The following is a 24,000-nucleotide window of genomic DNA, read 5'->3' as shown; positions in this document are numbered from 1 at the left end:
TTATCCTCCTCAGCCCTTCTGCCATCATCATTTTTAATCTGCTTTCCACATCCATTACCATCATGCCCGCTCACCCATTCCCTCACACGGCGGGGCTCTCTCCCCGCGTCCCCTCCTGAACCGCTGTAGGCGGCTCGCACGCAGACTCCGGCGTCTCCCATGAAGCCTGTGACCGGCTACCTGCTGAGTTCAGGGGACGGACCGGCCCAGCGGGAGAGAATCACAACCGCCGCAGATTTTACGTGCATGCATTTTATTTTTTTGTATGGTTTTAAATCTCCCGTGGACATCCGAGCACGCATTTACACAACATCCGAGTTTGGATTTGTCCCAGGGAGCGAGGGGGGTGGGGGATATGCCAACAGGTCAAATCCGGTGGCAGTTTTATCTCCGTCATGTTTCGGGCTGTTGGATTTTAAGTGCATCGTTGTGTGTGTGCTCTTTTTGTGTCTTTCTTTCTCGAAGGCCTCTGCGTTACCTGGTGCAGTGCCAGCACAGTGTGCGTGTTCATGCACACAACTCTTTGTTTACAAACAAACAAAAAGAGTAAGAAAGTCGAGCAGCGGCACGTCTCCCTCCCTGTGGGCTCGTTGCAGGAGCGGGAGGAAGTGGAGGTCATTGTGTTGATATACGGACCCTGAGGTGATTGATCGGCTGCTGAAAGTCTCCCCTTTCAGGAGTGTAGGTCTGCAGCATCCAGCAGACCTCAGGCATCACGGCCATCCCGCCGCCGTGCCAGCTTCTTGCAGCCAAACCTGAAGACGCTCCGCATCAAACATTTAAGCACTTTGATTGCAGTCTTCTCCATTCGGCTCATAGTCTTCATGCAGCTCAGACTACTCGTTGTATTCTGATCTGCATTGTGTGCTCCCTGCTCTTCCACATACATGTTTATCTCTGTTTTGTTTTTTTTAGCATTTCCAAAAACCACTTCCCTAACCCGTAGAGAGGTTACAGTCGCTGCATTTATAAAGCTGTGAAGCGCCTCATTAGTTCTCCTCTGAGTAACACTCTGATCCGGGTTGACTGTTGTAGGTCAACAGTGTTTTTCTGCCTTTTTTATATGCAGGTAGCGCTCACTGGAGCGTTCACAGAAAAGTAGGCTACGTCTGTGGGACCTTGTTTTAGCGCTGAGCTGCTCAGAGTCTGCTCTTTTTGTTTAGTTTTTTTTTTGGAGACACATTTGAGCCCGAGCACCAGCAGACAACAGCTCTTCAGGTTTAACTCAGTCTGCAAAAATCTGCTTTTTTTGAATGGTTTCAGAGACTTGTCGTTTCCGTCGAGCTGCCGCGGCATGCATCATGACAGAGGCAGATTAAGTGTGAGGACTGTGGAGCTTTGCCTATGGGAGGTGGGGGAGGGAGGTAGGGGGGGCGGTTGAAGGTGAAGGTTTATGGCGTCTTATTCCTCGACGGCCCGAACAGAGCGGCTGTTTGTTGCCGCGGAGTTCACAATGCACAAAGCCCGGGAACACAAACACATAAGCGTTTACCGAAGTCTCTCGAGAAGATCGACCCCTCTCTCACAAAGATGCCATTCATGCCGATCTGCTCCTCCCCAGCTGTGAGGCGAACACCGCCTCGACACACACACACACACAGCTGTGTGAAACGCACACACAAGACGAGTCTTTCACCTGTTTACCCAGACGGGGCGGAGGATGGCGGGGGAGGGGGAGGGGGGGCTGTCTCCCCCTCGTGCACGTGATGTCTTCATCAAGCTATATACGCGCAGCAGCGTTGCCCCGTAAGACTGCAAAAGGAGATTTGGCAACTGAATTTCCCCTGGAATATGAGGGATTTTAGGGATTAACAGGAAGGCACACACACACACACACACACACACACACACACACACACACACACACACACACAGTCCAAGGTACATTCTGTGAGCCGTTAACTCATTCATAGAGGGCCAAAGTTTTAATCGTAAGACTAGATATCGGCCGAGGATTTGACTACAGTCGTTTTTCCGATTTGCTTCGTGGGACTTCGTAAGACTTCGTACTTGAATGAGCCTGACCCCCCCTCCTAGATCAGCATTACATACTCCACCGCTCTAATTGGCCCACTCGCCCACACAGCAGTCGGCTCGGCCTGCTCGCCGGGCGTCGCGGTGTCCTGGAGTTAACTCTCACACTCCCCTCTCCTCTGCTGTGTTGACATCATGCGGAGCAACATTTCCTCCTGTTAGTACTCTCAACATCCAGCTGACATCGCCCGACGGTGCTGTTTTATTCATTACCAAGCAGTTACAGTGCATTAGTCCTGTGTGTGTGTGTGTGTGTGTGTGTGTGCGTGTACAGTATGAGTGTTAATGTGTGTTGGTGCTCCAGCTTTTCCTCCCTCGGTGTATTATTTATCTCATTTGTTTGGTATCCATCACTGTGTTTATCATGAAGACATGATTGTTGTTTGTGTGTCTATAGAGAGATTAATTTGAATTCACTGTTTACTCCTCCTCTCTCCTCCCCGCCTCCTCCATCCCTCCTTCCCTCTCTCTCACGGCTCCACCTCTGCCTCCAAACAAACCCTCCCACCCTCTTAACCCAAATCCCATCCACTGTGTGCTGAATTTGGCTGTGTGCAGACATCAGGATGTGAGGAGAATTTAAAGTTGTGTTCCCCCCGAATTCTGGCCGTCTTTAGTGTACGACACACACACACACACACACACACACACACACTAAAGCTCACGTCATGACCTTGTGTCATACTGCTTTAATCTGCATCCTCCTAATAATAGACAATAGTTTTCATCCCTTTCTGTAAACCCCTCTTTGTTGCCCCCTGTAAAAACATCTCCTCATGTAATATCTAGCTTACGGTCCATGTAACTTCTACTATTTTTGGCAACACCGCACCGTAACAATCAGGTTGAAAGTCCGGTCCCGAGCCCCGCCGTCATTGCTGCTGCGTGTGAAAAGCAGGTGAATGAAAGGGCTGATGACCGGGTGAATTCCCGCACTGCCTTCACCCCGCCAAAATGGATTTATCTCTATTTATAGACGCAGACGAGCCAAGTCGAGCTGACGGGCCATTAAAGCGTAATCAAAGGGACGGCTTTCTGTCGCCCACCGGCAGCACCGGTGACCGGGACGTGTGACAGAGGACAACGTGACGGATTGGCAATGAGATGAAGAAAAAAAGGAGCGACACAAAGCGGGGTGACGGCGTAAAGAGACTAAAATACAGGCAGGAGAAGAGAGAGGGGGTTGGAGGGAGAAGAGAGAGACTCGATAGCGATTCAAACAATATGACGGGAAGCTGTTTGGTTTCTTTTTGCTCTGAAGACCTCGACCCTCTTCCCCACCAAATGTGGTGTGACGAATGAGAACAAGGCTGCCAGAGCTATACTGAGCCATTAACGGTGCAATAAAGCGTCTCGTTCCTGGCCATTACTTTCCTTGATTGAGCCGTTAATTGTTTGGCCTATAAAATGTCAGAAAACAGACTTTCTGAAGCAGCAAAGTCACGTCTTCATGTCTGTCAAAAACATTTCGTTTACAATTATTTAAAACAAAGAAAGGCAGCACATCCTTACAATTTAAGAAAGTTAATCAATTGCTATTCCATTCTTTCATTTAATCACATTTAAATTGACTGTAATATATTATAATCTACTCGCAGCGTCGGCTCTACATCACTTGTCTCTCTGATTCTTCGTAAGATACAAACCATCGGTTTCCAAAGAGGCCGTTGTCAGGAACAGGGCAAAAAATCTGTGTTCATTTCCTTTTTTAATGAACATTTTTGAGCTCGGGTGGTAAATATGTTTGTTTGTGATTTGTTTGTTTTGCTCTTTATATCCCGACAGCAGCACTAAACCAAAGGCTTTGACAATAATAAAGGGGGGAAAAACCATCCAGCCGTCACAGGACTGTAATAAACCCGTCTAATTCGGCCTGAATGTGATGACTGTTAACCTCGTTGTGCATCATCGGAGTCTTCCACAAGCTGCTCGCTTCACAGCTTTGAGCGCTAACAGCCGTGTTCGTATGTTGTTTACGTTCATAATGTACATTTTTGTGGGAGTGGCGTTGTAGGGGGGCCTGACGGGTTGTCGACTTTGCAGGTTTCTGCAGCTACTTTCATTGGAAAAGAGTTGGCAACACTCTGGGTTTTGGTTTGGATTCTTTCCTAAATCTAGCGTACCCTTGCTGGGTCACTAACCCAACTTTGTGATGGTTCTCCACATTAAATGAACTCCCAGCAGTTCCTCTCTGCAATGGAGAGGTGCCAGCACCGGTATAAAACCCTCAGCTGACCCGTTCTGAAAGCATCTAGTAACCAGGCGAACTGGGTCGGACTGTAACTTTAAGAGCGTGTGTGTATAAACCAGTGAACATAGTTCCTGATACTGTGGTCAGCACTGTTTTTAGTTACTGCTTCACAGTCGTAATGAGCGAGGCAGTTTGGTGCTGAAGGCTTCGCTGCAGCTCGTCTTCAGGTCTGAAGTTTGCAGTTTCGTGACAGCGGCGTCAACAATGACAGCTCAGCAGGATTTGTATGAAGAGAAGAAGGGGGAGTGAGAGACAGTATGGATGCATGGGGGCTTATATCTCTGCAGCCACCTGTCCACAGCACAGAGGAAGCACTGAGAGACACAGCTGCTCGGTAAGGAAAGCCTCATAAATATAGATATTGGACACACAGCATTCATTCATGTGTTTGATCAAAACGTTGCCAAGCCAGAACAACGGCCTGCGTTTTCACATTATTCTACTTCCTATTCCCTTCCTGCGTTGAGGGAGAATAAGAAGAACTAGACGTGATGTGTGTGTGTTTGTGTGTGGGTGTGTGTGTACGTCCCTCGCCCCCTCTGTCTATTTAAGTGTGTGTTTGGTATGACAAATAGAGAGTGCACCAAAGAGAGCCATCTGCCACACAGTGAGGACTCTGAAGGGTCAGTGACCTCGCACCGCTGAGCGTCTGAGTCAGACAAACCCATGACCGTGTGTGTGTGTGTGTGTGTGTGTGTGTTTGTGTGTGTGTGTGTGTGCATCTCTCACTGACAGGAAGAGGACAGAAGTCAGACAGCGGTGGGACCACCAGAAACAGGGCGTGTGTGTGTGTGTGTGTGTGTGTGTGTGTGTGTGTGTGTGTGTGTGTGTGTGTGTGTGTGTGTGTGTGTGGAAGAGGGGGGGGGGGGGGCTTCGTGTCTTGCAAGGAGACGACTCAACCTGTCGCCTCGCTGTTGTGCGAGCTTCTGAATAAGCCAGTGCAGCTTCCAGTCGACTTGCGGCGCAGCGGGCGGAATATCCGTCTCTTCATCTGTGTGTGTGTTTGTGTGTGTGTGTGTGTGGTTTGTGTCCATATGGCGTAGTGTTAACCCTTCAGTGACCTCGATGCAGCGCATGTTCATGTTCACCTTCCCTTCGTCACGTTTTAAACATCTATGAAAACCTTTCCGCAGCTCATTTCAGTAGAAGGTCTGTCTCGTGCTCCATAGTGAGCATGTTTTGTCCCTTTCTCTCAGTGCGGCCTATTGTCTTTATAAATCTGCATGTAGGTAATATAGATACTGCTGCACATGTCTGCGTGCATGGCCTGGAGTGTACTTTCACTTGCTGAAAACACACACACGCAAACATAGACATACATGGTCTGATGGCCCATGAAACATGACATCAATCTATTGCAACAGCTTTGGAGACCTAGTAGCAGGAAGCAGGGTGGCTGTGAGCTCTCACTTACAAAACCACCCGTGTGTGTGTGTGTGTGTGTGTGTGTGTGTACAAAGTGCATGACGCCTCGGCCTCTATCTGGCAACGAGCAGAACAGGAAGCAGCGAGGTGGGGCTCGGTCTGTGCTGTTCTCTCTTCCTCTCCTCCGCCTCGTTCACTCGCTGAAGGTTTTTCAGACCGCCGTTCAATTCCCGGCGGGGAAGGACATCCTGGATTTCGAGGAGGCAGGAAAAAGCGGCGTGGCCCCGATCGGCGCTGCCGCCGGTGCCGAGCGCGTCAACAGGGAGGGCGGGCCAGGGAGCGACGCCAGAAGGAGGCCAGACATGGCCAGTGAGGACGCACTGGAGGGCCTGCCGGGGGAGCAGCCGGCGGACTCCCCGGTGCTCACAGAGCAGAGCGACACAGAGGCTTCGGTAGGCAAAGCGGGGGCCGCAGCGGGCCCTCAGCGTTTCCTTTCCATCCACCGCCACGGCCCTTCCCTTTTCTGTCGTCTTCCTCGTTCACATCCTGCAAAAAATATACAACCACCTGCTCTCCGAGAGCGATCCACATTCTCGTTTCTGTGCGTTGTTAAGATCCGGGCCCGCTGTGAGCGCTCTGTCTCACGCCTCGATCCGGAGGGTCTCCGTGGTTTAAAAAACGGCCGGTTCAGAGTTGCATTGCGCCCGACAAACTCTCCTTTCCTGTCGTTGTCGGTGCGTTACTGCCGCCTCCTTCTCTTCTGCCTCGGGTGGCACCGAGATCTTCTCGGCCTGCCGCAGGAAATCACCTTTTCTTCCCTCATTCTGACGCTCGACCGTTTCTGCTTTGCTTCGATGCAGTGAGTTGCTGCCACGCGATTGGCCGACTAGATATTTGCGCTAACAGGTGTGCCTAATAAAGTGGTCTTCGAGCGCTAAAACTTGACTTGGAGTGAAAGTACAAGAAAGAACAAAGTATTAAGTTAGATGGAACAACAACTACTTATTTGTATCAGTATGTGTAGTTGGGAATTGAATGTAGTAACGCTTGTGTGCTATAAATGTTAAAGATAACATACTTTAACAGCAATATTTGTTTGCAAGCTCTTGTTTTGGTCTTTTGTACAGCCAAGAAGTAAATGGCTCTGGTCATGTGACCATGTACACTAGTCATGTGACACTACACATATATCTTTGAGACCCTTTATTATTTCAATATGCAACAGATGTTGCATCTAATAATAATATGTTTTACTTGTTTCATCTCACTTTAAGCTATTTTATTACAACCAAATAGTCAAGCAGACAAACTGCAATCGATACAATATTGTGATGCAAAACATTGCAACACTGAGCTGACTCTTTCTTCCACTCTGACTGGAAATGTGTTGACACAACTTTCAGTAACATCTTTAGAGCCTTATAACTTTTTTATCCCTGTATGATACAGTAAAAGTACACGTTTATATCTGTGCGCTTATCTGTGACGTCGTTGTCCGTCGGTTGACATCTTCCACGCCAAAAAACTCAAGTGTCGACAAACGTTTACAGCATTATTAGTTATGAGTTAGTTGTTATTAGTCTTCACGACTTTGCTCCTGCTCGGCTGCGTCGCTTCAGAGTTGTGCTTTGACAAAACGTCGCCTTAAAGCAGCGGTTCAGATCCTGCCAGCACTCGGCCTGCGCCACGTGGCCGGGTTTGGCCGCGGGGCGACTGTATTGTGTTACCGATGGATTATGGCTCTAATGAGAGCAGAGCTGCCGGCCGCGTGCAGCTGGATGGACACAGAGACCTAAGAAGTTGTAATCAGATCTGCTGAGCGGGACGATGCAGCGAGAGGACCCGAGCACCGCTCACGAGACCCGGGACCATGGGAGGGGACAGTCCTGTGTGTGTGTGTGTGTGTGTGTGTGTGTGTGTGTGTGTGTGTGTGTGTGTGTGTGTGTGTGATCTAATTAGATCTAATGACACAACATTAAATTGAGAAGGAATGACATCTTTTATTTTCAATCAGTTTACGAAGAGTTTGGTTCCCTCTACACAGAAACAAATAAACAAGGGACGGACTCAATAATGTTAACGACAACATGCAGGGCATTCTCTTGCAGAGCTTGTAGTGTTTCGTTAACACTCACCTGCAGTGTTGTGAGAGCTTTATTGTGACGTTTGGAAGGCGGTCGCTATCGCACATATTCCTTTTCTACTTTTCCAGAACGGACCGAAATGAATTACGCCGTTGGTGACTAAACGCCTCTGTCCGTTCTTACAACCTTCAACGTTGCGCTGTGAGGTTTGGGATCCACCCAGAAAGTTAGCCCAGTTTGCTTAATTTGTCGGGTGACTCACACTCGGAGCTGTTTCCCCCGTCAGCATCGAGCTTAGTTAGGCGGGAACCAAACATTCACACTGCTGCAGGAATACTTTTTGTCCAACCAGAGATTAATAAAAAGGAATAACCGTCGTAATCCCATCATCAGTTTTTTATTCTACCTGAATTTGTTTATTTTAAACTACACCCAAGTGCCTCACCGTAGACTTTTTGACAAGCGGACGAGACATGAAGTCTGAACGAAACACTGCTTTAATTAATCTGCTCCTTTTTCAAAACCATAAAGCGCTGCATACATGCGTTGTCTTTACACCTCCATTTTCATACATACGTGTGTCTGTTTCCTGGAGCTCGGCTCGGCTCTTTACGCGACCGCCTCCTCTTTGATGCTGCCTCGACATCGCAGCTCGGCAGGTTTCACACGTTGAGGTTTTCACACTGGTTTTCCCTCTCCTTTCATCCCACCGCGCTCCACTTCGTCAGAACTGTGCGTGACCCCCGACTCAGCGGCTCCCAGCTGGACGTCTCCTTTTGATTCTGTTTGGCTTTCAACTCAAATTGAACTGTCCCGCCGTAGGCTTCATTTTCCTGTGTTTTCTCCCTAACAGTCGTTCCCTTTCCCCTCCTCTCCTCCTCCAGAGCGATCCAGGCGGGCTGTCGGTGCTCCAGCAGCTCGGTCTGGACCAGAACTCTGACTTCTCGGACTCCAGCGTGCAGCAGCGGCTGGACGAGCACCGCGAGAGGATCCGCAGGGAGATCCGCAAGGAGCTGAAGATCAAGGAGGGCGCGGAGAACCTGCGCAGGGCCACCACCGACAAGAGGAATGCCCAGCAGGTGGACTCGCAGATCCGCAGCTCCAAGCGCAAGCTGGAGTCCCTCCAGGCGCAGCTGCAGGAGCTGGACGCTCACATCGTGGTCAAGGGCCCCGACGACAACAAAGGTACAGTGTCCTCCACGGAGCGGTGGCTCATAAGCCCAGGGGGATGCGCCACGGTGGGACATGCTGGTGGTGATTCATCCTCGGAGACCTCAGATGTCTGTACGCAAACAAAAAACTGAACGTATTTGAATAATCGCTTTAACAATGAATTTAATCAACAAAAGCAAACAAAGAAAAATGTGAAACGCCACCGTTGTACAATAATGACGTTCCGTCCTTTGGCTCACATGAGATGAGGGCAAATGACTCCGTCAATCTGCTTTTGTGAGCTTCTCACTAACATGAGAATAGCCGCTCCACCTTAAAAGTCAGCCCACCTTAAGTGAGCCGGGGCCGAAGTTATTGCTCGCTTCGGGGTTAACTCCCTTTTACTTTAATCCTCTCGCTTTCTTTCTCAGGCTCCTACCGTCACACACACAACCTGCGCAGTATTCCCTGAAATCAGTTTGCCAGTCGTGTTAGTTTTTATCAAAACGGAATAAAAAGACATTTAAAACTGGCGGATATCCTGGTGTAAACCACGAGAGCTCAAGGAAGTGTTGTGTGCCGTCATTTCCCAAGTTTAAGTGCAAATCTATTTTCAAACATCCTAAACTATAAATTGGGAATAATTGATAACATCTCTTAATGTTTAAACATCAAACATTCAATATGATGGGTTACATTTCTCATGCAAGTGGTTTTTACACCACAGTGACGTTCACTGAAACCGGTGGCTCCCTCAAAGGCAGGAAATCAATACAGAAACCTCGCGTTGGCTTTGGCAGAAGACAAGAGTCGGAGTTCACGGGCTAAATCATCAGTGGTCTTTAACATTACATGCTACACCAACAGTAACCCGACTTCTTCCCCTCCAACCCCTCCTCCTGCCCAGATGCCCCGAGGTCCCCGGGGTCGCTCAACCGGCCGACGGCCAACCAGCAGCGCATCGCGGCTCTGGAGCGGCAGCTGAACATCGAGCTGAAGGTCAAACAAGGAGCGGAGAACATGATTCCGATCTATGCCAACGGAGGTACCAAGGTATTCATCTGGCTCCACCGTCGGCCCAAAACCCTCACTCGCCCCGACCACGGCAGATTGTGTCACATTTTCGTCCCTTTACTCTGGACCTGATTTCCCGCGGTGCCTTCTGTCTCCTCCTCAGGACAAGAAGCTGCTCCAGACGGCTCTGCAGATGCTGCAGGACAGCAAGACGAAGATCGACATCATCCGCATGCAGATCCGAAAGGCCATGCAGGCCACGGAGCAATCTGAGGACAACCAAAGTATTTATCACCCTGTTATTATTATTATTTTTTTATTTTTATTTTATCCTCGCTCTCATCTTCCAATTCCCCTTTCATCCCACCTGTTATAAAACTTATAAACACTGCATATTTCATGATGCGGGTGGTAATGGATCGATTCCTGCTTCAGAACTTCACAGTGTACAGTCTTCGAGTCAACACACACATACGCACACACACACACAGAAACACACACACCAGCACGCGTGCACATATTCCATTACAGCCCTCTCGCTCTCCCAGGTTAGAGCCTTATTGATGTTCCTGCATCCCCTTGATGTTGCCCAACAACTAAAAGCTATGCCTCATTTAGCAGAGGTTAGAGAAGAGGCAGATGCAGGGAGCCAGGAAGGGAGGGAGACTGAAAGGGCCGAGTCCGAGATGACGACAGGGTGAAGGAAGGAGTCGGAGATGAAAGCGAGGACGAGCAGGAAGGGGGAACAAAAGCTCAGAGCAGCGGAGAGAGCAGCAGCAGACTCCAGGATCAAGCCTCTAGTGGGAGTTTGTTTTCTCTCCATTCTCCTTTTATTTTCCTCTCTTCAGCTCTGTGCTTTTGAAGCTGTGATGAATTCATATTTTTATATTAACAAGGGATTACTTGACTGAAAGGTGTCGTGTAATCAGCGAATCCTCTCTGATCTGCAGAGCCGGTTCATTCTCTTCGGCTTTAAACTCATCGTTAACATTTTCTGGTCCACAACTTTACCGTCTTGGTTCAGAGATGCACTGATGCCGCTTTTTTCTCCTTATATTTTATTACTTGCCCATGCTAGATACCTATATTTACTTCTTAATAATACCATTTCAGTTCTATTCATGACTTGTCATGTGTGACTGTCATCAGATTATCCTCATGTCCTGACTGCAACACAATGCTGCTGCCGATGTTCTAACATTCAACGTCGTGTTTTCCTGATACCAACAGAGCCCCGGTGTTTGCAATAATTAAATGTTTAAAGTTTAATCCGAGTTAAACAGTTAAAAGAAACATTAAAAATAGAAAAAAAAAGAAACAAAAACTCCAACCAAGTGTCGACTTGTCACATAAAAGAGAACAGCTGGTCCACCTTAAAGGTCAGACCACCTTAAGTGTCGCTTAATGTTGCTGAAGGTTAACCGCCTTCACGTCCATCGTCAGATCCGAGTTCATGAACACATCTTCCAGCCCAGTCCTGGTGTTTAAAACCCCCTCTGTACACTTCCATATCAACTTATGAGGTGGTGTGTTTACAGCCCGTCTCCGCTGACCCATGTGGCCAAAATGATTGCACGTTTGAGAGTGAGTATTTGAGCCCATGAAGCATCCCCTCAAGAAGCAAACCCTTCCACACAAGCTAACCTCAATAGCTGTGATTGAATCTGGACCCAGTTCATTTCTACATCTCTTGACCCTGCCAGTGATCAACTTGCATCACCGGTGCACACGCCGTACCCGCTGTTACTGTGTCCCCGCTGTTTATGCGTCGTCGGCTAAACCTGCCACTGTGTCCCAGGTAAGCCGGACATGTGCGGGATGGAGCTGCGCGTGGAGGAGCTGTGGCACCACTACCGCGTGGAGCACGCCATGGCCGAGGGCGCCAAGAACATGCTGCGAATGCTGGGGGCGGGAAAGGTCCAGGACAAGAAGGCCATGGCTGAGGTCAGAGCGCCGACAGGATTCAAACACGCTCGAGTCGCTGTTCTCAGTGTCGGGCTCTGATAGATGCTCCTACACGTGTCATCGTGTAGGAGCATCTATCAGAAGAAGCACCGCACAAAGACCGGTGTGAATGTACAGTTGTATGTGTTCATTTGGTTTAGCCAATACATATGAGTAGGTCTTGCTTGTCAATGTGCAGATTTGGTTACCTTGATCAGACACGGTTAGCCGTTTCCCCCTGATTCCAGTCTTTGTTCTATGCTACGCTAAGCTAGCCCGCTGTAGCTTTGTACTTGAAGATGTGACAATAGTTCATCTCATCCAACTCTCTGCAAGAAAGTGAGCGGGCGCATATCCCAAAGTGCTGAACCTTTCCAAAAGTAATACATATTGAAGCAATCGATTCTCTTCCTCTTATTGATCTGCTTTATTTAAGCTTCATGTAACAATAGTAACAACAGGATTACGGCCCGAGAAACGTGTTACTATCGCTTAGCTGTTGGCTCAACTGTGTGTGTGTGTGTGTGTGTGTGCGTGTGCGTGCGTGTGAGCTAATGAGATCTAATGTCACACAATGTACTGACCAAGTGGAGATTATCTAGTTGTTTTCTTTTGTGGTTTTGATTGAACTTCTGGTTTAAATTCCATTTCCCACATTGCAGCAACTTCCAGCCAGAAGACAAACGACCGCAAAGAGACAATTAACAGGGAGGGAGAGACAAAGTTGTTCATAAATAAAAACTAAATCCACCGCCCTGTAACGGATCAATATTCAGTTCTTATTCCTGAATGATGAACGATCCTCTGTGCGTTTCCTTTTTGAATTATTAGCATTGCTGCTGCAGCAACCTACGTCAACCTCCTACGATCAATGCATTTTGTCACAAAAAGACCCCCCCCCCCCACCCTAAATAAAAGCACTCAGTGAAACCTCTGAATGGCGTCTGCAGGCTCAGCTCGGCCTGAGCGAGTCGTCCCAGCGGCTGGACCTGCTCAGGTGCTCTCTGGAGCAGAGGCTGCAGGAGCTGCCCGAGGACCATCCCAAGGCCTGCCTCATCAAGGAGGAGCTGGTGCTGACCTCCTCCTCGGCCTTCAGCTCCCGCCACAGCACCCCCTACGTCCACAACCAGTACAGCACCATGAGCAAACCCTCCCCACTCACAGGTAGGCTCGGACACTGCACTGCTGGGAATTCGATTAAACTTCTACATACTTGTTTTCTTTTCATTGTCTTACCTGCAGAGTCAGTTTTTCAAGCACGGATCTCTATCAATCCCATTTTTTTTTTTACCTTCCAGGTACTCTTCAGGTGCACCTTCTGGGCTGCGTGGGGCTGCTGGAGGTCGTCCCAGGGCGGAGCAGAGGCACCCCGCTGGTTCTTCCCTCTTACTCCCTGGGAGACGGACGCCCCTCCTTCAAACTGAGTGGCCTCTACAGCCGCAGCACCAGCAGCATGAGCCTGAAGATCCCCGGCAAGAACGACGAGCTCTCCTGTGAGGGCCTCTCTTGGTTCCTTGTTTCCTCTCGATGTTCACAGCGTACAAGGAATACGTGCCGTTAAACAGATCCCGTGTGTGTGTGTTTTACAGCGGAGGTGAGCGCAGTGCTGAAGCTGGAGAACACAGTGGTGGGTCAGACAGTGTGGAAGACCGTTGGAGAGCAGACCTGGGACCAGACGTTCATCGTGGAGCTGGAGAGAGTGAGCACCAGTAATCTCTCCGCAACACTGGGATCCAACCGGAAACTCAAACCTCCACGTTACACCCTTTTTGTGTATGTGTTTGTGTGCGATTAGTCCAGGGAGATGGAGATTGCAGTGTACTGGAGAGATTACCGCTCCCTGTGCGCTTTGAAGTACCTGAAGCTGGAGGAGTTCCTGGACAACCAAAGGCACCGAGTCCAGCTGGAACTGGAGCCACAGGGGCTGCTGCTGGCGGAGGTACAGCACACACACACACACACACACTCACTCACACACACACACACACTTGTGATGTAAAGTTTAATAGATATCAGCCTCCACAGCTCCTTATAGTCTGTGTGTGCATGAGACTCACTTACAGACACGGATGCATGGTTGCTGCTTCAAGAGATTGTTTTTGCTTCAGGTGATCTTCTTCAACCCTGTGATAGCGAGAGGCCGAAGACTCCAGAGGCAGAAGAAAGTCTTCTCCAAGCAGCACGGTGAGTTCAAGTACACTCAGTGAGCTGAAATAAAGAGTGTTTCTTCACTCTTAAAGGGACAGAAACGCCTAAATCAAAATGTTCACTTCAACTGCCGTCTCCAAACATTTGGGATGAGTACGTTTTGGTCGTTGAAGAAAATAATATTCAGAGGCATCACATTGCGTCTGTGTGTGTGTGTGTGTGTGTGAGAGAGAGTGTGTTATATATAGTGTGTTATTAGTTACTGTTATTGACACTTGTTCTGGCTCTGCAGGCATTGAAAGCTCTTGTTATGCCTCTGCACCGGCGTCAGACACCACAAGGCGTCCATTCTGGTGAACATGAGCTTTGTCAAATTCAGGCACAAACATCCACCTGGACTGGATTTTATTTTGAAGGTCAAAGCTCAAGGTCACTGTGACGTTTGTCTTAACTCAAGAACTGATTTGCTGAATACGCCAATTTCACACACATTTCTCATACTTCTACTTTGTCAGTTCACCAGTAGGTAGCCGGTTCGATCCCCAGTCTCCTCGTAGTGCGCATGTCTAAGTGTCCCTGAGCAAGACACTGAACCGCCAGTTGCTCCGCGTCGCTTCACTCGGGGCAGCCCACTGCTCCTTAAAATACTCAGGATGGGTCAAATGCAGAGAACACATCTCCCCACTGTGGGACGAATAAAGGATTATTTCTTTCTTTGTTCTTTCTGCAGCTGAAATACCTCCTGAAAGCCAGTAAATGTTCAATAAAAACAAAATATTAGTGAAATATAGATTGCTTTGTCCCGACCTCGAGGTGAGGAAAAAGCATTTCATTCAGCAAGCAGTGATGATGATGATGATGATGGTTCATCATTAGAGTTTCTCTTGTTGGGAGAGTTGAACAACAACCTGAACCCGTCCCGAACAAAGAAGCGGGGCCTGCCTTGCTCAAAGGAGTTCCAGGCCAAATGGGTTGAGCGACGCGGCAGCAGAGGAAGTGTTAACGGCTCGTGGTATTTCTAGAACTTGGATGATAAATATTTACAGGAAATGCGAGCTCAGCAGGGGACTTCCTCCATCTGACGCTGAAGTTAGCGTGAATGGCTTCTCTTTAATTTCTTCTTCTAGGACGTAGTGAGACGTGGCGACAGACAGATGTTTTTAACGGTTGGCCGTCACCTCACTGGCTCGCGTTCCACTTTCAGGTAAAGCCTTCCTGCGTGCTCGCCAGATGAACGTGGACATCGCTACCTGGGTCCGCCTGCTGAGGAACGCCATCCCCAGTGGAAGCAACACTCCTGCCTACACTCCCAGTTTCACAGGACACACACTCACACAGGGCACCGGGTGGGTCACCAGTACGCCTTGAAAACATGCTTTTTAATGCATTTATTTGTTATTTTAAGTGTTTTAAATGGCACAACTTTCTGGTGAGAGAAGAGGAATTAAGTGCAAAGATTATGCAAAACTGGACTCTCAGGCTTAGCGCTGAAATGTATCTTCTAATGACATTTTTAAAGTGATACAATAAGTGATAGGATTCATGATAAAGATTTAATTAATCATAATTGTTTGACAAATGTGTTATTTCGCCTGAATGAACGGTACCTTTTCTTATCTGAGCTGTTACTTCCTGCATAATGCGGTGAAGACGCGTCAAGAGACATGTTTGCATTCATTTACTTTTGTTATTAAATCCTTGAACTTCAAGACATTTTGGGGAAAACCGTCTGAACGTCCACCATCAAATGCAGTTGCCTCTAGTCGTTAAAACCTCTCCACCTCTGCAAATAACTCATCCAATAGAGATTAAACCGCTTCAGCAAAGGGCTTTAATTTGTGCTTCTGTAACAGAAAATCTGATCTGTTGTTTTGTGTGTGCGTGCGTGTGTGTGTGTGTCCATGCATGTGTGTGTGTGTGTGCAGTGAAATCTCAGTGGAGAAGCTGAATCTGGGCAGCGACTCGTCACCCAAAGCTGAAATCCGGAGCGACGTGGTGGACGCCGCCGCTCCCTCGGTGAGTCAGAGGGACGGAGGCCAAAGAGGAAGGAGGCTTCCAGACGGTGGAAGAGATGGACATCGTAACACTATCGTGTTACTAGTCTGCTCACTTCCCACCTGCTGCCTTTGGCTCGGAGACAGAGCTCCAGTCACAGGCGGCTGCACGGTGCGCTGCAGTGAAACCTAAGACGGGCAGAGGATGAATGATTAGAGGAATGGAGGGCTGCAGACTCAGGGAGACGGCTTTAAGGAGACGTAATTGGATGGCGGGAAGCTTTAATTAAATCAAGGCCAAATCCGCGTTAGTTTTTCCAGTGTGAGGAACACAAACTGGAGAGGGTGATAATGTGGGAGAGGTGGCAGGAAGAGAGGGAGAGGGGGAAGAGGTGGAGGAGAGGATCTTGGGAAAAAATAAATAACAGAAAATAATTTATTATAGGAGAGTATAAAACGTTTTTTTTTCCCACCAACCTAAAATGTGTCGGGCTCCAGCTTATTGCCCGTAACTTTACACAGAGCACAACCTATTGTATGTAAAAGTAGCTTTTACCTCGACGGTGAACTGCACAAGATTAATGCAGAAATGCCATCCATCCTGGTAATTTCTCATATGTTTGTATGAGATTATTTGTATCTTCAGTTCCTCTGTGCGTTTGTTAGTCCTGTTAAAATGCATATATAGACTTTCCCTCATTTAAAGCACATTTTGAGGCTACATACAAGCACAATTTACACACAAATACCAAATCAATTACCAAAGAGGATTAATATCAAACAAACTCTTTTAATTCCTTTTCCAAAATATCCAAAAGTTTTTCAAAATGTTTAACCACAACAAAAAAAAACTTGTCCAATTGATGTATCAAATAAACAATAATAGGCCGAACACTGAGCCTTGAGGAACCCCACAAGTGACATTCAAAAATGTTTAATTTTTATTATAATAATAAGTTCAGAGGGATTAAATCTCACTTTATATATACATATATGTATAGAACATATATACATATAGATGTAAGAACAAATTATATATATATATAAATATATATATATATTCTTAAATTTGTTCTTACATCCTAAATGATTGTGCGAGTATTGTGGACCTCGTGCAACATCCTTTGGTGATGCTTAGTTGCTTAGTTACGGTCACGACGATAAAGCCAACTTGCATTTTCGAGAGCGGAGTGGCAGACGCACTGAAGAAGACGAGCACAGAGAGCCAGAGGAGGAAGAGGAGGGAGAGGAGGAAGAGAGGGCCTGCAGCAGATGGTGTGTTCAACAGGGCTGAAGTATTATGGGATTAATTACTCTGATGTTTTTATAGAGAACTAATTAGTAGTGAGCAAGGAGAGGAGTGGACAGGAAGAGAGGAGGAGTGGACAGGAAGAGAGGAGGAGTGGACAGGAAGAGAGGAGGAGTGGACAGGAAGAGGGGAGGAGTGGACAGGAAGAGAGGAGGAGTGGACGGGAAGAAAGGAGGAGTGGACAGGAAGAGGGGAGGAGTGGACAGGAAGAGAGGAGGAGTGGACAGGAAGAGGGGAGGAGTGGACAGGAAGAAAGCAGGAGTGGACTGGAAGAGGGGAGGAGTGGACAGGAAGAGAGGAGGAGTGGACAGGAAGAGGGGAGGAGTGGACAGGAAGAGAGGAGGAGTGGACGGGAAGAGGGGAGGAGTGGACAGGAAGAGGGGAGGAGTGGACAGGAAGAGGGGAGGAGTGGACAGGAAGAGGGGAGGAGTGGACAGGAAGAGGGGAGGAGTGGACAGGAAGAGAGGAGGAGTGGACAGGAAGAGAGGAGGAGTGGACAGGAAGAGGGGAGGAGTGGACAGGAAGAGGGGAGGAGTGGACAGGAAGAGGGGAGGAGTGGACAGGAAGAGGGGAGGAGTGGACAGGAAGAGGGGAGGAGTGGACTGGAAGAGGGGAGGAGTGGACAGGAAGAGGGGAGGAGTGGACAGGAAGAGAGGAGGAGTGGACAGGAAGAGGGGAGGAGTGGACAGGAAGAGAGGAGGAGTGGACGGGAAGAGGGGAGGAGTGGACGGGAAGAGGGGAGGAGTGGACAGGAAGAGAGGAGGAGTGGACAGGAAGAGGGGAGGAGTGGACAGGAAGAGAGGAGGAGTGGACGGGAAGAGGGGAGGAGTGGACGGGAAGAGGGGAGGAGTGGACGGGAAGAGGGGAGGAGTGGACGGGAAGAGGGGAGGAGTGGACGGGAAGAGAGGAGGAGTGGACAGGAAGAGGGGAGGAGTGGACAGGAAGAGGGGAGGAGTGGACAGGAAGAGGGGAGGAGTGGACAGGAAGAGGGGAGGAGTGAGGCGGTCTGGCAACTGGTCGTAACGAGCGTCACAGGCTCACGGTCTTGTTTGTGACTGAAGGTCGTTGCAGATGTCAGCCGACGTCTTTCTTTTCTCCCCTCCCACATACACTCCTGGTCCTGGCACGTTCTCATTTGACTTCTCCTTCTTCTTCATCTTCTTCTTCATCTTCCTCTTCCTCCTCGTCTTTCTGACGTTCCACAGGAGCAGACGCCGGTCATTGAGTCCCCGTCTGCGCCGGATGTTCCAGTTCACGAGCCGCCAACCAGATCGCTGTCCCAGAACTCTGTGCGCAGGTGCAAACTCAAAGGGGGACCCATCTCTCTCTCACACACACACCTACACACACCTACACACCTACACACACACACACACACACACCTGAGCATATATTTTTGCACTATGGCCAACACAGCTTGGCACCAGGAACACACCCCCACACAATATGCTCCTGTGTCGTAACCTCTTTACCGCGTGTGTGTGTGAGTGTGTGTGAGTGTGTGTGTGTGTGTGTGTGTGTGTGTGTGTGTGTGTGTGTGTGTGTAATGCCGGTTAGAGCCGCACGCTGAACATTATTCACATTATTCACATTATTCACAACGTAGCTGCTGTGGAGGTTTTTACACATTTAAATATGACCTCCTGTCATGTTCTGTGGCATGCCGTGTCTGTAATCTGCATTTAATCTCTCTCTCAGACCCAGCAGAGGCCCTCTGTGCCTCCAGGACTTCAAACTGGTGGCAGTGCTCGGCAGGGGCCACTTTGGGAAGGTGCTCAAACTTCCTTCTCCCTCACAGACGAACTCACCTGGTGCCGCTCCTCTAAATGATAATTGTGTCTCAGCTTGCTTTGCGTCGTGTGAGAGTTGACAAACTGCTGCACATCCCCACGACTGTAACGTCTGAATCAAATATTATAAAGTCAAATACATATTCAATCGCAGACTAAAACAGCGACTCTCTCCAGGTGTTGCTGTCAGAGTACAAACGGACCGGCAGCCTGTACGCCATCAAAGCCCTGAAGAAGGGCGACATCGTGGCGAGGGATGAAGTGGAAAGGTAACCGCGTTTTTTTAGCGACGTGGCGCTCGGTGACCTCGACCAGCAGCTCTCGTTCCCGCTGTCTCACCCCGCTGTCTCACCCCGCTGTCTCGCCCCGCTGTCTCACCCCGCCTCCCCCTCTCTGTCCGTCTCCAGTCTGATGTGCGAGAAGCGGATCTTTGAGACCGTCAACGGCTCGCACCACCCTTTCCTGGTCAACCTGTTCGCGTGCTTCCAGACGCCAGAACACGTGTGCTTTGTCATGGAGTACACGGCAGGAGGGGACCTCATGATGCACATACACGCCGACGTCTTTTCTGAGCCCCGCGCTGTGTGAGTTCTGCTGTGTGTGTGTGTGTGTGTGTGAGAGGTGATGAGTGGGGCTCCACGTGTTAACGTGTGTGCACCCGTTGCAGTAAGAAGCGCCTCCGTGTTCGAGTGTCTGCATATGTTGAAATCTGCGTTCATCGTCATTCCGACAGGTTCTACACCGCTTGCGTGGTCTTGGGTCTGCAGTTCCTTCACGACCATAAGATTGTGTATCGGTGAGTACTTGGAGTTGCACACACTGAACAAAAGGGATGAACAAACACTCCCTCGGTATTCAACATGAATCCATTTCCCTTTTTCCTCTCTTAGGGATCTTAAGTTGGACAACCTGCTGCTGGACAAGGAGGGTTTTGTGAAGATAGCCGACTTTGGGCTCTGTAAAGAAGGTGAGTGTGTTACTTATTCCCTCTTTCAGCACCTCTAACGTCTCCTCCACCCTCACACTCTCTTCTCCCTCTTGAGGCATGGGTTACGGGGACAGGACCAGCACCTTCTGTGGGACTCCTGAGTTTCTGGCCCCGGAGGTGCTGACGGACACATCGTACACCAGAGCGGTGGACTGGTGGGGCCTCGGGGTGCTCGTCTACGAGATGCTGGTCGGCGAGGTGAGATTAAGGAGCGCGGGTGTTTGTGTGTTTGTGTGTCTAGCAAAGATCCTTTGGCGACCTCTGCATGCTTGGATGTCGGACATTTTCCCGGATCAGTGTAAAGGAAGAGCGCCACCGCTCAGCAGGCGCAGCTGAGGCTGCGACTCTTTGATAGTCTGGACATGTTTGTCATGTTTATAAATGCATGGAGGCTTTCAGAGACGGAGGTCCAGTGTGTCACTAACGTGTCGGTTTCTTTCAGTCTCCGTTCCCAGGCGACGATGAGGAGGAGGTTTTCGACAGCATCGTGAACGACGAAGTGCGCTACCCTCGCTTCCTCTCCACCGAAGCCATCGGAGTCATGAGACGGGTCAGACTCCGCCCACTGACACGCCGATACTGACACGATTCTATCAAAACATTTGATAGGCCACAGAGAGTAAAAACTGGGGAAATGTTTTGTTTGTAGTTGCTGAGGAGGAATCCAGAAAGACGTCTGGGCTCCGGAGAAAAGGACGCCGAAGATGTGAAAAAACAACCGTTCTTCAGGGTGAGGGTTCAGTTTTTTGAATCTCAATGTCCCAGAGCGCCGCTGGCGAGAAACTAAACCTCCCCTGTCGTTTAGGATGTCGCCTGGGAGGATCTCCTCCAGCGGAAGGTCCCGCCCCCGTTCGTCCCGACCATCGGCGGAAAAGAGGACGTCAGCAACTTCGACGTGGAGTTCACCGCCGAGGCGCCCGCCCTCACGCCGCCGCGCGAGCGCCGCACCCTGTCCTGCAAGGAACAGGACCACTTCAAGGATTTTGACTACGTCTCTGACCTCTGCTAGGGTCAGGGGTCAGAGGTCACAGGGGTCGTTAGCCGCCCCCCGCGGCCAGCCGCGGACTCTGAGAGAAGACTGTCCAGCACACACACACACACACACACAATGACGAGAGGCTAATCTCCTCTTCCTCTCCGTCTGTTTCTTCGCAACGGGACGAAGAGCCGGCTGGGCCGAGCGAGCGTGAGCGGGGCATCGGCGGAGGCGTGGCGCGCACACTTGCGCTGTCACGGATCTGCTCTAGAGGTCTGCAGCAGATCCGTGACACCGCGTGGCTTTTAGAGGAAGGAAGGAAGGAAGGAAGGAAGGAAGGAAGGAAGGAAGGAAGGCAGTGGTGGTGAAGATAATCCAGACGATGTAACCGATGGAAGACGAGATGACAGCTCCCGCCGTCTGTCTGACGCGATGCGGCACGCTGGAGGACTCTCCGATCGTACCGAGCCGCTCCGTGACTCCCCGCGTCAAAGAGTCAAACGTGATTATTCCGACAGGAAGCAGTTTGTCTCTACTTCCTGCTCTCGCTCCCGCCTCTTGCCCCTTGACCTCTGCTGTTTGTCGCTGCTAAGCGTGTGTTTCGTTGTGTTCGGTGTCCCCGCCTCAAGTCGTGATTGTATCCATGTATCCACGTCACGCACCACCTGCACATGACCACACGGGGGAGCCAGAGGAAGGAGGGAAGTCAGAGCTGCTGCTTGTTGAGTCACAAAACAAACAGAAGCAGAGCCGGCGGGGTTTCCTCCCAGAGGGTCGTGTGTCTGTGCTGAATGTTACGACTCCTCTTCGTCTTCTTCTCATCCCGCTGTCTTTCGGTACAACACAGATTTTTTAACTACAATCATTTCTCGATGACAAAAAAAAAAAAAAATCTTTTACAGATTTCTGTTCTTTTTTTGTGATTTCTGTTTTGTTTCTTTCCATCTTGTGTTTCCTCCTCTGTCATTTGCCGGTGAAATATGTTTAAACTGTGACTCAGTAAAGATGTGAACCCAACGCAGAAGCATCGGTACGTTTGTTCCTTCTCAGTTAATCGGCACTTACTGAGGAAACGTGGAAGTCTTCATCCAATGCTTTTTGAGCTCACGACAACTCTAAACCTCTCTCTTTATTTATATAGATAGATAGATAGATAGATAGATAGATAGATAGATAGATAGATAGATAGATAGATAGATAGAACGTATGGTAACATTGTCCTCTCATCTCAGGCGCTGACTGAGCAGCGTCACAGTTTGTCACTTTAAATCCTTTCATGTTCACAGACGACTCTTCATAAGGTTTATGGATTTATGTTAACAGATGTTTCCAGCAGACGGATATTTAGACTTTAAGGCCTGAAAATGCTCCTCAGATCCCATTTTTATCATCTTTCTTATGGTATGATTATTGAGACAGAATGCAGAGTAAATACTAACACGGCAAATGAAAAACTGATGTCAATAAAACAGAACAAAAAGGTCTCCAAAGCTTACTAGAATGTTTTAATAGGAGAGACGTACAGGGTCACGCTGACACCAGCACAGTGAGCTCTGGTTTGAGCTCTGGTGAAGCCCGTCAGCGGATCAGGAGCCGGTATGGAGCCGGTTTTGCAGCAGTTCTGGTCCACAGTGTTTTCCATCCCTGAGTGCCTTGTTGAGAGTGAAGCAGAGCCGGCCGGGTCCCAGCCGCTCCGCTGTATTGTGTCCTGGAAGGGACTTATTCAGGGAATTATTATTCCTGGAATAATTAGCGGGAACGAAACGACGTGGACGCATTGTGTCAACTTGACTTTAAATAAAACAATAAGGAGAGCTGAATAGAGCGCCAGTTAAAATGTTTTTAACAATGCATTTGTGGAAATCCTTATGATTATGAACACCTCTTCTTAAGGGTCAAAGAAGGCACATTATATGTGTGAATGTTCCCTCCCAAACATTTCACCTGCCAGTCAACCGTTTGGTTTCCTCCTCCTCATCTTCCTCCTCCTCCTCTTCCTCCTTCCTGTTGCCTTCTATGTTCGGAGACGTTTCCAAAGGCCTTTTATTCCTCTCCATCTCGCCATCTCTGTCACACCATCGCACAGTCCCTCCCATTGCCCCTTTCAATTTTGTCTTTACACAAGCCCCCCTCCTCCCCTGTACACACACACACACACACACACACACACACACACACATACACACTTATACACACACACACACACAACTCCCCAGTTCAGGGTCCTGCTCGGTGCATAAAATAGAAATTTGCCACAGACTGGTCGAGCTGGAGTCCATTTTCATCAATCAAGGGGAGTGTGTGTGACCGTGGTTGTGTGTTTGAGGAAACAGGTGTGTGTGTGTGTGTGTGTGTGTGTGTGTGTGTAGTTCTGAGTGCAGCCTCACAGCTGAGTCTGGAGCATCTCTGTCCCTCGGTGCAGCGCTGCAGGTGAGTTCAGCGTCTCCTCGTGTTTTACTGCTGCTCATGTTTGTTGTTGTGGAGGAAAAGTTTGATGGATCAGAAGAGAATTAGACATATTGTATATTTGTATTTATATCAGATAACACAATCTGGCTTTTAGATCCTCCTGGGAATAAATGGTTTGGTGCCTCGTGCTCCTCTTGAATGAACTGGTTTAGACGAGAAGTCGTTTGATGGACAAGTTTTAAAACTTCAGCTCATTTGTTATTCAGTCATCTTGATTTTTACTCTTTCATTGTTATGTACATTTATTATTTAGAAATCTACTCTGGAAATATTATATTGTATTGCTCTTCAGTGTATTGTCTTTTTAAATTGTGTTTATATATTAATATTTTTTATATCCATACTTTAATATGCTATGTACTTTTTTTAAAACAACATATTCCTTATCAGCCTATGGAAGCCCGAATCTGCGAGTTAAAGACAAAACAATACAAATCTATTTATGATGAAAATGATTATCATATTTTCTATTTGTTTTATTT

At 48.7% G+C, this 24,000-nt stretch overlaps 1 protein-coding gene across 4 annotated transcripts in view; it reads left to right on the top strand.

The window, feature by feature from the left end:
* Positions 1 to 22,562, top strand: part of LOC137786372 (serine/threonine-protein kinase N1-like) — a 29,590-nt gene extending 7,028 nt beyond the window's left edge. For 2 of the 4 annotated variants that reach the window (XM_068578213.1, XM_068578214.1), the window contains 21 exons: positions 8,619 to 8,919; positions 9,794 to 9,939; positions 10,064 to 10,184; positions 11,699 to 11,844; positions 12,795 to 13,008; positions 13,143 to 13,337; positions 13,434 to 13,543; positions 13,640 to 13,783; positions 13,953 to 14,028; positions 15,197 to 15,338; positions 15,918 to 16,008; positions 18,501 to 18,592; positions 18,994 to 19,066; positions 19,263 to 19,354; positions 19,493 to 19,669; positions 19,819 to 19,881; positions 19,976 to 20,052; positions 20,129 to 20,271; positions 20,516 to 20,623; positions 20,723 to 20,803; positions 20,879 to 22,562. In XM_068578213.1, the coding sequence (XP_068434314.1) occupies positions 8,619 to 8,919; positions 9,794 to 9,939; positions 10,064 to 10,184; positions 11,699 to 11,844; positions 12,795 to 13,008; positions 13,143 to 13,337; positions 13,434 to 13,543; positions 13,640 to 13,783; positions 13,953 to 14,028; positions 15,197 to 15,338; positions 15,918 to 16,008; positions 18,501 to 18,592; positions 18,994 to 19,066; positions 19,263 to 19,354; positions 19,493 to 19,669; positions 19,819 to 19,881; positions 19,976 to 20,052; positions 20,129 to 20,271; positions 20,516 to 20,623; positions 20,723 to 20,803; positions 20,879 to 21,082 (2,796 nt within the window). In that variant the 3' untranslated portion in view covers positions 21,083 to 22,562. Of the gene's footprint in view, positions 1 to 4,542; positions 4,620 to 5,859; positions 6,103 to 8,618; positions 8,920 to 9,793; positions 9,940 to 10,063; positions 10,185 to 11,698; positions 11,845 to 12,794; positions 13,009 to 13,142; positions 13,338 to 13,433; positions 13,544 to 13,639; positions 13,784 to 13,952; positions 14,029 to 15,196; positions 15,339 to 15,917; positions 16,009 to 18,500; positions 18,593 to 18,993; positions 19,067 to 19,262; positions 19,355 to 19,492; positions 19,670 to 19,818; positions 19,882 to 19,975; positions 20,053 to 20,128; positions 20,272 to 20,515; positions 20,624 to 20,722; positions 20,804 to 20,878 lie in introns of those variants that run through there. The other 2 variants (XM_068578212.1, XM_068578211.1) reach the window with 2 other exon arrangements.
* The last annotated feature ends 1,438 nt before the right edge of the window (positions 22,563 to 24,000 follow it).

This window comes from Clinocottus analis, unplaced genomic scaffold (assembly GCF_023055335.1).
Source record: "Clinocottus analis isolate CAN_PGR_092001 unplaced genomic scaffold, fCliAna1.0.p SCAF_16, whole genome shotgun sequence".
NCBI classification, from domain to species: Eukaryota; Metazoa; Chordata; class Actinopteri; order Perciformes; family Cottidae; genus Clinocottus; species Clinocottus analis.
This window is presented reverse-complemented; position numbering and strand designations above follow the sequence as displayed.